The following is a 12,559-nucleotide window of genomic DNA, read 5'->3' as shown; positions in this document are numbered from 1 at the left end:
CACTCCATCCTTACCTAACAGCAGTGGCTCTCTGTGTCAGCTGGGTTAGGGGACTCCGTGCTATGGAGGTGGGAGGGTGCGCATAAATAGTCAGCAATGCAAATCATCAAGATATTTGCAGTCTCTTTTTATGTATTCTGCTAGGTCTATGTGATGTCATTCTGTCAGGTGTTGCCTGTACCTGGTCATGTGGTCAGATGTCCTGGAACCACAATCAACTTTAAGACAAGTTAATCAGTGACCTCTTAGGCAAAAAGCAGCCACCTCTACCGGCTTGCTATGAAAATGAAACGTTGAGTAATCGCGAGTAGCGGACATAACCGGGGACCCAGACACTGTTTCCCCGGTGATCATTATGCCTTTACAAAGTTTCATGTCTTCTAAGTGAACCTTTGTTTAAAAAAGGGAGAGGCAGCGGTCATTGAAGGAGTCAGTGGATATACCATAACTGATTGGCAGTGGCAAGCAAGAAGCCTTGTACTGTACTGGAGGTTTTGATCCTGGTCTCATTGGGAGTGTTGCACCCTGAACCCGTGTCCGTGTCAGCATGTCGGTCTGGGGCCCAGGGCAGGTTTTGTTCTGCCTGGGAAGACTTGGGAAGGCTTGGCAAAGTCACCCTGGGTCTGTGCACTTGCTGTCTCTTGGCAGGTTAGCTGTGGATAAGCTTTCAGCGGCTCATTGATTGCTGAGGGCCTCTGTTCTGGTAAGGCTTGCTGGGGCACTTAGCTCTGGCTCCAGTGTCACACTTACAATTGACCCAAATAAATAGGAACCTTGGAGCCTGGGAGAGAGATGGAAGGAGATGGAGGGAGATAAACGCATGGGCATCTAACTCTCTCTGTTTCACTCTCGCACACACAGACACCCACCCACCCACCGACCAACTAACCCACACAAACACACACTCCCACCTCGTGTCCATTACATGGAGACCTGACTGCGGCCTTTTCTCCTCTCACTCTCTTGTCTTTCTTTCTTGGCTGGCCGTCTCTCTCTCTTTTAGACACTGACTGTGGGGTGGAAAGCTCAGCGCAAGGCTCTCAGACAGACAGAGCACAAATGGACTGCCATAATGCTCTCCCTTTCAGCAGACACGTCAGCAAGGGTATCAGACAACCCATACCGTGGCGAAACGAACCACAGGCAGGCGGAAAGCTTAGGAAGCACCTCCAGCAGGGAATTTAACCATGAATAGCTTTAACTCTCTTACCAGCCACAGTTGGCATAGCACTGTGTCTGCCCACGGTTCTTTTTTGATCTAATCTAAGAAATCTGAGCTATTGTCATCGCAGAGCCAGAGAGCAACAAAGAATGAAGTCTAAGTGAAGGTCACTGTGAGTAGCAGCCTAATTCACAGAATAGGGACGCGGACATATAGTCAGACATGATCTCTGTGTTAATATCGTCCACCCTGAGAGCACAGACAGGAGAGGTGCGCTAACACTGAGCTCTTTGTGCTACTGTGATAATTATGTAACCGTAATGTTATGTGATAGAGAAAGAGAAAGCGAGTGGGGAAAGAAAAAAGCCAGGGGAAGTTGAAATAAACTTGAGATTCTGTATGAGAAATAGTCCAATTATATGACTGTCTGGCCGTGCGTTTTCTCTCCCATTTCAAGTGTTGTTGTTTTTTTGCTCCCTCGCTCACTGGCAACTCTGTTTCCAGGTGTTTCACCCTGAACCAAAGGCAAAAGGAAAACAATGTTAAACACTTTCAAATGCGACTGAAGATTAGCGTAACAAGCTATTACTAGCTAATACGCTCACATTCTCTCAGGGTGTGGGGGCAGTTAGTTAAGCCCAAGTGTGACTGGATCCTGTTTTTGGGGGTCATGACCCCTGAGGAGCCCCACACCCTGAAATAGCACGTAATTATAGGGCTTGTTTGAGCATAAATAAGAAGCTAAAATCAGAAGCTTAAACCAGTCAGTCCTACTCACTCTTCACAAATAAAGATAGCAGAAGGTACACTTAATAAGGAATACAATGGTGGTGCTTTGTTTGTGTTGTAACATTGTATTACAACCTCTACCATCCACTTTGTCAGCAATTTACACCAGCCGGAAGGAAGTGAGGCAACGTCTATATATCTAGTATAGGTCTCAGCAATGTCTGTAAACACACTCTCTGTTCTTTGAAGACCTAAGTGCCCTCTTTATCTCATAACCATAAAATCTGTTGGCTAACCAGCCTGTAATGAGCACTGTGAAAATATGTTTAACTTGTATGTGAGCATGTATGTGTGTTTTTGTGTGTGTGACTGCATGAGGGAGAACTTTTTTCAACGGGGCTGTAGTGTATACAGTAGGTGTAGATGGTGTGCATGCCTGCCTGTTTGTGCATGTGCCAATGTTTTTTCTTCCCCTTTCAGCTTATACTGCTAAAGCAGTGTGGGAGATGATCGATGCTTACGAGTCCTGAGTGGACATTCCTTTACTCTGAGCCGCTGTTTGCTCTTCCCTTATCACAGGTGATAACTCAGAGCCCTGTACTGATTCTGACCCACTCATTGGTTGCTTTTATAGACCTCACTATTCTACAGACAACTGATAGGAACTTATAAAGAAAGCTCAGGCCTGATGGGGACTTAAGCATAAATTTGAAGATAAGGTAGACAGACAGATATTATTCAACAGAAACTAAAAATGATTTCTGAATCAAGAAAACTGAAAAGGAACTCAATACTCAGATGAGAATGTCAGTTGAATAAATACATACAAATGCACAGCTCAGAATGACAGAAAACTACATTCTAAAAAAACATGTGCAACAATTACCTAGAGCATTTAGATTTTTCCTAACCACTGTGCTGGGAATGAATCATAGTGAATCTGCTGTCATGTCACAATGGAGTTATGTGATGGCTGGCATGTGACGTGTCTCTCCCCTCTCTCCCCTCCGGGCCATCGTTTAGCATGTAAATCCTTAAAGCTTTCACTCATTCAGCAGAAAGCTTTCTCTCTCTCTCTCCACTGAGGAAAAAAACGACAGAAGATAAACTAGATCTATAACATTTCAATTAAAATAGAACCTCCATTTTGAACTGATGACAAAGGTGCATTAAATGGCAATGTGAACCAACATGACTTGAATGTGGATTCAACCAGGGTAGTTGCATTAACTGAAAAAAATGCCTCTTATATCTTAGACGCATCAGTCCAAGGTCTCTGTGAGATTGTCTGTAGCGCAGGTTCCCTGAATGAGTTGACTGATGATGAACATGCTCTCCAAGTAGCAGGAGCCTACAAGCCCTCAAGTCATCATCCAAAGAAGGAAGTGTTTGTATATACACTGCTCAAAAAAATAAAGGGAACACTAAAATAACACATCCTAGATCTGAATGAATTAAATAATCTTATTAAATACTTTTTTCTTTACATAGTTGAATGTGCTGACAACAAAATCACACAAAAATAATCAATGGAAATCCAATTTATCAACCCATGGAGGTCTGGATTTGGAGTCACACTCAAAATTAAAGTGGAAAACCACACTACAGGCTGATCCAACTTTAATGTAATGTCCTTAAAACAAGTCAAAATGAGGCTCAGTAGTGTGTGTGGCCTCCACGTGCCTGTATGACCTCCCTACAACGCCTGGGCATGCTCCTGATGAGGTGGCGAATGGTCTCCTGAGGGATCTCCTCCCAGACCTGGACTAAAGCATCCGCCAACTCCTGGACAGTCTGTGGTGCAACGTGGCGTTGGTGGATGGAGCGAGACATGATGTCCCAGATGTGCTCAATTGGATTCAGGTCTGGGGAACGGTCCAGTCCATAGCATCAATGCCTTCCTCTTGTAGGAACTGCTGACACACTCCAGCCACATGAGGTCTAGCATTGTCTTGCATTAGGAGGAACCTAGGGCCAACCGCACCAGCATATGGTCTCACAAGGGGTCTGAGGATCTCATCTCGGTACCTAATGGCAGTCAGGCTACCTCTGGCGAGCACATGGAGGGCTGTGCGGCCCCCCAAAGAAATTCCACCCCACACAAGCTTTGATTTGGGAATTCTAAATTCCAACAGAACAAAGTGTATAAATCAATATCAAATATTTCAATGCCCTTGGACACGGGAAAAATGACCCACCGCCAAACCGGTCATGCTGGAGGATGTTGCAGGCAGCAGAACATTCTCCACGGCGTCTCCAGACTCTGTCACGTCTGTCACATGTGCTCAGTGTGAACCTGCTTTCATCTGTGAAGAGCACAGTGGCGAATTTGCCAATCTTGGTGTTCTCTGGCAAATGCCAAACGTCCTGCACGGTGTTGGGCTGTAAGCACAACCCCCACCTGTGGACGTCGGGCCCTCATACCACCCTCATGGAGTCTGTTTCTGACCGTTTGAGCAGACACATGCACATCTGTGGCCTGCTGGAGGTCATTTTGCAGGGCTCTGGCAGTGCTCGTCCTGCTCCTCCTTGCACAAAGGCGGAGGTAGCGGTCCTGCTGCTGGGTTGTTGCCCTCCTACGGCCTCCTCCACGTCTCCTGATGTACTGGCCTGTCTCCTGGTAGCGCCTCCATGCTCTGGACACTACGCTGACAGACACAGCAAACCTTCTTGCCACAGCTCGCATTGATGTGCCATCCTGGATGAGCTGCACTACCTGAGCCACTTGTGTGGGTTGTAGACTCCGTCTCATGCTACCACTAGAGTGAAAGCACCACCAGCATTCAAAAGTGACCAAAACATCAGCCAGGAAGCATAGGAACTGAGAAGTGGTCTGTGGTCACCACCTGCAGAACCACTCCTTTATTGGGGGTGTCTTGCTAATTGCCTATAATTTACACCTGTTGTCTATTCCATTTGCACAACAGCATGTGAAATTTACTGTCAACCAGTGTTGCTTCCTAAGTGGACAGTTTGATTTCACAGAAGTGTGATTGACTTGGAGTTACATTGTGTTGTTTAAGTGTTCCCTTTATTATTTTTTTGAGCAGTGTGTATGTATATATATATATATATATATATATATATATATATATATATATATATATATATATATATATATATATATATACACACATGTATATATATGTATATATATATATATATACAAACACAAAGTTCATGCAAATCAGAAAGTGTCTTTGTGTTGCAAGGCACCCACGTGCAGATTCAAAGCAATCAATAATGCCAGACATACTAAACGAACTCCCAAACTTGTTTTAGTTACTCTGTCTGACGGTCTGAGTCCTCCTCAGCAGATAGGGCTGGCCAAAGTCTAACCCCTCTGATGACCAGCACAAGGTCAACAGCAACTCAAACTCATCCAAGATTATGACATAATAACAACACAAAATTACATTAAAAAAAAAACTGGTTTAGAAAACAGTCAAAAACTGTCTACAAGTCTGATATTGAAATTTGAGGTGAAGGTTTTAACCTTAGTGTTTGGCAACAGACCAACCAGATTAAAGAAGACATATGGACCATCAGACCCCACTAGTGGTATTAGCCGGAAGCCACATTAATGCCACAGGTTAGCTTCTACATTTTGGCAACACAGTCCACAATGTATAACTGTTCCAATACACAGAGATTGCCAGCATGAACTAGTGGGTGCAATAGGTTGTGTAAATCTTGGAGCGTTGAAAACAAAAAGCTTGTTAAAAACAGTTGGATGGTTATAAGGAGATTAGAGTTGCATTTTCAAGAGGTTGTTAAAATTCAGCCGAGCCCCCTTGGAAAGCTCCAAGGAATCTTGCCCCCCCCCATGTGTATGCTTTGTAAAATGTGTAGCTAATTATTTGGCTCACCAAGGTCCATAAAGGAATCAATATGGACACATTTAAAAGCAATTCCCCTTAGTGTGAGCCAAAACAACACAATTAGAAAATGTGCAGCTCATGTTCAATTCTAGTCACCGACAAAGTGAAGTTGCTCTGTCAAGCATATAGGGTAGTTCCATTTGATTTCAAATATTTTTTGACCGCACGCCTTTTGATTTGAACGAAACTTTCTATTCATTTTGGCCCATGGTAGAAGAGGTCAGAAAGTGACTTTTTGGACCTAAATGCCAAAACATTCAAGAGACATCGGTGCTCAAAGTTGACCCATTTTGCATACCCCACGATACCATGAGACATCCAAGTATTCATTACTGTGGCTCAGTTGGTAGAGCACGGTGTTTGCAACGCCAGGGTTATGGGTTTGATTCCCACAGGGGACCAGTACGGATTTTTTTTTTAAATGAAATGTATGCATTCACTACTGTAAGTTGCTCTGGATAAGAGCGTCTGCTAAACTGCTTCTTATTTATATTTAAATAGGTTTCCTATACAATATTGACAGTATAATTTAAAACAATTGATATCCCCATTCAAGTCGACATTCTCTGATGTGTGGGGTTCCAACAATCTTTGTGGCCCAATTTGACTTCAAATGTCAATTGTATAAGCATTTTAGTACATTTATTTTCCAAAATACGACACCCACCCTGTATTCAAGAGCATGCAAAATTATAAAATAGATAACGCTGTTTGTAAGCTTATAAATAATATCAAACTCGACCGTTAATCTTTTCCAGTGACTAAGACTTGGATGTCTCATGGTATGATGGGGAATGCAAAATGTGTCAACTTTGAGCACCTCGATATTTTGACATTCAGGTCCAAAAAGTTACTTTCTGACCACTTCTACTATGGGCAAATATGTATGGAAAGTTTTGTTCAAATCAAAAGGGATGCAGTCAAAAAGGGAATGAATTCAAATGGAACAACCCTATAGCTCTCTCAAAAACCAATAAATAACAAAAAAAGGAACTAATTTAAAGGAAATTGGAAAGAAATGACCATGTTGGAGCAGTGCGATTGTAAACTTGAAACCAGTGGGTTGTGAAAACCAACTTAATTAGAGAGTGAAAACCAACAAGTAAGCAAAAAGAAAGAGAGAGAGAAAGAGAGAAAAAGAGACAGAGAGAGACAGAGAGAGAGACAGAGAGAGAGAGAAAAAAAGAAAAAGAGAGAGAGAGAGAGAGAGAGAGAGAGAGAGAGGAGAGAGAGAGAGAGAGAGAGAGAGAGAGAGAGAGAGAGAGAGAGAGAGACAGAGACAGAGACAGAGACAGAGACTCAGGTTGCCCAATTCCACATAACTCACAGACAAAAAAAAAGGTGCAGAATCTATTCTCTTTCTCCACATGCGGTGATGAGGATTTAAAGACATCTGGAGGTTTAGCGAGGCCTCTACTTTGAGCTCCACACCAGGGTTCACATCATGATTAGCCTTACATGCACACAGTGCAACGGGATTGATAAAGCATCAGAGATTATGGTACACCATAAAGGTCAATTTTCAAGGTACAGTTCACTACACAGACAGGGCCTCATGTGCCAATTTAAGTATTCATAATACACTGGGCTCTGCCAAGGGCAGACAAAGCGCTGTTGGAGGACTGTGGTAGTCAGTCAGATTAATGAAGATTTGGTCTCTGGCCCTGACCAGTAGGCACAAACAGCACTTCTTCTCTCCCCTGCTCATCTCTCTCGTCAACCTCCTCTCTCAGCAGACAATCAAGCTTCAGCCAGAGAGAGGTGGCTGGGCTCACACTGACACTACGGTGTGCCAAGCACGTAGCTGTCTGTAACGCCTTCCTAGTCCCCCCTAAACCCTACATTTCACCAAGAGGAAACACAAAGCTAGGATGAGCTGGGAAAATAAAAGCAACCACTAGAGCTCACATACAGGGAAATACTATCCACCTGTTTCAGAGTCACAGAGAACCACACCAACTAGGCAAGATATCTAAACGTGTGTCTTACCTTTGAAGGAGAGGAAAACCCGAGGGGCAGAGAGGGGCCCAATGGGCAGTGTGGGCAGTGCATGGGCCGAAAGGGCCAGCATGGTGGACAGCCACCACATTTTGTCCCACAGCATGGTCCCTCCGCTTCCAGGCACAGAAGAGGAGATAGAGTCCAGGTACCTGGGGAAATAGAGGGAGAGAGTGAGATGATGATCAGCTCTGTATCACACCCCCATACAACAACCTCCAACACACACACACACATGCCACCAGTTTTGGGGGTAATACTTTACAAAGTAACGTGTTACAGTAATAATATTACTTTTTGCGGTAATGAGTAATATAACGAAGTGCGGTTCCAATTTAAGTATTATATTACAGTTACTGATCATAGATAGGTCATCGTTACTTTTGTTATCATTCCCTTCCTTATACAGTTATTGATCCAAATAAATATCTGTGATGATGATTATTATTCCCACTCTGGGAATAACGTCTGCCTCATACCAGCGCGGGCCCATTGCCCTCACCAGTGCACAAACTCCATCTTCTCACAAATGATCTAGGCCCTACTTTTATGCCCACTGAACGAGTCTGTTGTCGAATACGGAGACATTTTACCCAGGCGCGCAGCACACTAGATATCCAACAGCTGACAATAACTACAATAACGGGCGCCGTTTACAAATAATAATATCCTATGAATAGGCTCTACTGTAATAATCAAATCAAAGTTTATTGATCGTGTACACAGATTTGCAGATGTTATCGCAGGTGCAGTGAAATGCCTGTAAAGAAATAACACACCAAAGAAATGAAGTACTGCAGAGTTGGCTAGGAGAAAGAAAAAGGGCGACCGTGTCTGTCGACGTCATCTTGTTGTAGGGATAGGCCTAGGTGGGTGAATTTACACACACTAGCATGGCTAGGTGGGCAGGACTGTTGGTAATTATGACGGGGCAATTTGTGACAAAATATCAAAAGAATCATATTATTAAACAGACTTTCCAAATGTTGGGTTTGTTGTAGACCCACTTCCTTACTGCTTAAATCAAAATTAAAAGTCCTGCACGTGCGCACCAGTGGCAGTCGTGATGTTTAAGATGAGGGAGGACGATTTTTTTTTTATGAGCATGGCCTTAATTCTATTAAACATATTAGATGACGGTCATTCATATACCATTCACCCAGCTCAATGTAACATCAATAGGTTTGGGCTACTACATGATATTCAAATTGTCCCTATCATGAGGTTGCTACAACCTAGCCTATGAATGAGAGAAAAATGTGAGTAATCAAGGTGACAGACAGTGACACATTCTGCCTTGATTACACCCTAGATCAGCTAGATGCAGGCAAGAGTGTGCAAGGCACATTCAAATGATTGACATAAAGAGCTGTTGTGTTGAACACTGTGCGATGTTTAACAGTGAGAATGGCAGAATGGTGAACTTACTAAATGAAATGAGAGGTTGACTGTGTGATATTTGGTTGCTTCTTGTGTAAATATTTTCTGTCTGGATTTTAATGATTTGTATGTCAAATACATATACTGCCTTGCACACTGCCTTGCAGTGCCTTGCACACTCTTGCCTGCATCTAGCTGAACTAGGGTGTAATCATTAGTCCAAGAGTTAGAAACGAGAGATTCTATTGGACAAATTCAGGTATGTTTATCCCTGTTTCAGAAAGGATTTTCAACAGAATCATCGGACTGAATAGACCCCTTATCACACGCAAGTACAGTTCACTTTCATAGCAGCCACATACAAACATCATGTAGAATTCCTTCTCGCAAGTTTTTCCTTTGCTTAGGGACTTCAGTCTCAACACATGTGTGACCTGGCGAAAAAAACTTTCCAAGCCAAACCTTCATATCATAACAACTAACTGCTACACACAGCCTACATCATTGTCACCATATTAGCTAACGTCATAGCTAGTCAACATACCTACTAGAACTAAGGCGTTAGTAAACCCGCGACAATCATGCAGTACAGTGTACAGTCAGCAAGCAGTTTAGCAATAAATGTATAAAACCAAAAACTTACCTTGACTTGGAAGAGTTCCAGTGTTGGCTAGCCATAGCCAGCTAGCTAACATAGCATCCCTCTCTTTTTAAGCCGGGTGTTTGAGTAGCTGCATTCGCTAGCTAAGTGAAAGTGAAAATGAAATCTCTCTTTCTCTCTCTCTCTCGCTCTTCCTTCATTTTTTATATACATTAATTTATCCAAAACTGTTCAACTATTGTCTTTCTCTATCTTTGAGTTAACTACTCACCACATGTTATATACTGCAGTGCTAGCTAGCTGTAGTTTATGCTTTCAATACTAGATTCATTCTCTGATCCTGTGATTGGTTTGACAACATGTCATTTGATGCTGCAAGAGCTCTGATAGGTTGGAGGATGTCCTCCGGAAGTTGTCATAATTACTGTGTAAGTCTATGGAAGAAGGTGAGAACCACAAGCCTCCTAGGTTTTGTATTCAAGTCTATGTACACAGAGGAGGACGGAAACTAGCTGTCCTCCAGTTACACCATGGTGCTACCCCACAGAGTGCTGTTGAGGCTACTGTAGACCTTCATTGCAAAACAGTGTGTTTTAATCAATTACTGTGTTTGGTGAAATGTGAATATATTTAGTATAGTTTTATCTAAAAAGGATAGTTTTTTTATGTTTCACTATTTTTATTTTAATGAAATTCACTGAGGAGGATGGTCCTCCCCTTCCTCCTCTGAGGAACCTCCACTGACATGAACTATATGTGGACAAAAAAGGAAGAAGTTGTGGGGGACTTTTATTTTGACATGACCTAAGCAGAAAATAAGTGGGTGCACAACAGACCCACCTTTCGAAAGTCTGTTTAATAATATAATATGATGCTTTTGATATTTTGTCTCAAATTCCCCCTTCATAATGGCCAACCGTCCCGCCCACCAGTACAAGTTGAACTTCTGGCTTCGGAAGGACTCTTTTGTGCAACCCAATGCAATTGAAAGCACTGCTAGTGTACGTAAATACATCTGCAACCCTAAAACAAAACACCACATTAGTAAAGATAATTGAAATTTTGTGCTTGATTTATGGGGGTTGGAGCCCATAAAGGCTATTTAAATACTTCCTTTGGCCATCTATCACTGTTCTGTTCGTAAACGCTGGTCAACCGTGTGTGGGGTTAAAAGCTGGCATAAAAGGACGTTGGATCAAGTTCCGAATGAGAGCGACTGTCCATTTAAAAGCGCGTCTCTGCAGAAATATATATATAAATATTATTATTATATTTAACCGATATTTAACTAGGCAAGTCAGTTAAGAACAAATTCTTATTTACAATGACGGTCTCCACCGGCCAAACCCGGACGACGCTGGGCCAATTGTGCGCCGCCCTATGGGACTCCCAATCACGGCCGGTTGTGATACAGCCTGGATTTGAACCAGGGTGTCTGTAGTGACGCCTCTAGCACTATATATATTAACTCTTTTGTTTTTTGTTTTTACGCAGAGGCTTTTTGCAGCGGTGACAACAGAGATGGGCCACCGCTGCTTAATGAATATGAAGAAAACACTACACATTCCTTGTTTATTCGGGAATGGGGTTTAGGATATAATTAACTAGAATAACATTAAAAGTCTGTGCAATAGAAAATGATTTAGGCTACTCTTAAAAGATATTAGGCTGGCTATAAGTGGGAAAATGTTCCTGTAAAGCGAACAACAAACAGTCTTGACTGTTTGAAACCACACACAATTAGGAGCGCAGGCTTCTATAGCCTGTTGTTGGATGAAGAAACTTGAACGCTATAAAATGCTGGCTTTTTGTGACGCTCGTGAGAAGTAGCTGAAAAGACCATGCAAGAGCTCCTACAGCCGTTTCAAATGCAGAGGAATTATGGCTAATATCAAGCCATAGCCTACCGGATCTGAACGCTTATATTGTTCCTCATGCAGCCATACAGCAAAAAAAAACATAAATGTGAAGGCCTAATAATAATAAAAATAAACAAAGCATCATTACCTTATTATTTGGCTAAGTGGACTGAAAATAGTAATACATTATAGACAATAGGTCTAAATCACCAATTGTAGTTCGACTCAATTACTGGAGGCATTGTTTTGATAATAATCTCTTAGGATAATAAATAATTCAACACGGACATATGAGTCATGATTTGACTGAAAAACCTTATGCATGAAAACATTAGATCAATAAAGTAGCCTAGAGTTGTGCCTACCTGGTTATTATTGCCCGGTGGAAATTATGCCGATTCCAGTCATAAGAGTCATTTAGAAGGCAGATAACAAAATCCTACTAAATTCTCCTTCTCCGTCCCCAGTGTACGAATGAAGCCGCGGAGATCCTGCACGATTTCCCAGCAACAAAGCTATGGATCCAAATGAACTTGGCAATCACCTAAGCTTGCAATATTTGTCTCCTATTCTCTACTCTTGTCTCGGTCAATAGTGTACAATCCCACTTTGTTGTTCTCGTTAATATATGTTATTCCTTGCAATTGAGGAGTTGCTAAAGTTGACGCGGCGCACTACACCACGGACAGCTCTGTAGGCTACTGAAGGGGAGACGCATTGGCAGGTGAATACAGTGCGCTCGCCCGAAGTCTACATAGACACACACCCATGGGGCGGGAACTTACCTTAGCGGCAGACGCATCTGTACCGCCCCCCTGAAAATGATGTGCCTGTAAGACAATTGCAAGATTGCACATCAGCATCTAGAGCCCACAGGTAGAGTAGGCCTAACTTCAAAACTGGACGTTTCAGAATATTCATTTTACTTATACATAGCCACTAGACTTAG

General features: G+C 42.6%; 1 protein-coding gene across 4 annotated transcripts in view; it reads right to left on the bottom strand.

The window, feature by feature from the left end:
* The window catches only part of LOC106582759 (semaphorin-3F), an 81,186-nt gene extending 68,856 nt beyond the window's left edge, over nt 1-12,330 (bottom strand). For all 4 annotated transcript variants that reach the window (XM_014166157.3, XM_082967373.1, XM_014166159.3 and 1 more), the window contains exons 1-2: nt 11,976-12,330; nt 7,762-7,922 (exon numbers count right to left, since the gene is read on the bottom strand). In XM_014166157.3, the coding sequence (XP_014021632.3) occupies nt 7,762-7,876 (115 nt within the window). In that variant the 5' untranslated portion in view covers nt 7,877-7,922; nt 11,976-12,330. The remainder of the gene's footprint in view (nt 1-7,761; nt 7,923-11,975) is intronic.
* Nucleotides 12,331-12,559: the final 229 nt, after the last annotated feature.

Source organism: Salmo salar, chromosome 22 (genome assembly GCF_965601325.2).
Source record: "Salmo salar chromosome 22, fSalSal1, whole genome shotgun sequence".
In the NCBI taxonomy this organism is placed as follows: domain Eukaryota; kingdom Metazoa; phylum Chordata; class Actinopteri; order Salmoniformes; family Salmonidae; genus Salmo; species Salmo salar.
This window is presented reverse-complemented; position numbering and strand designations above follow the sequence as displayed.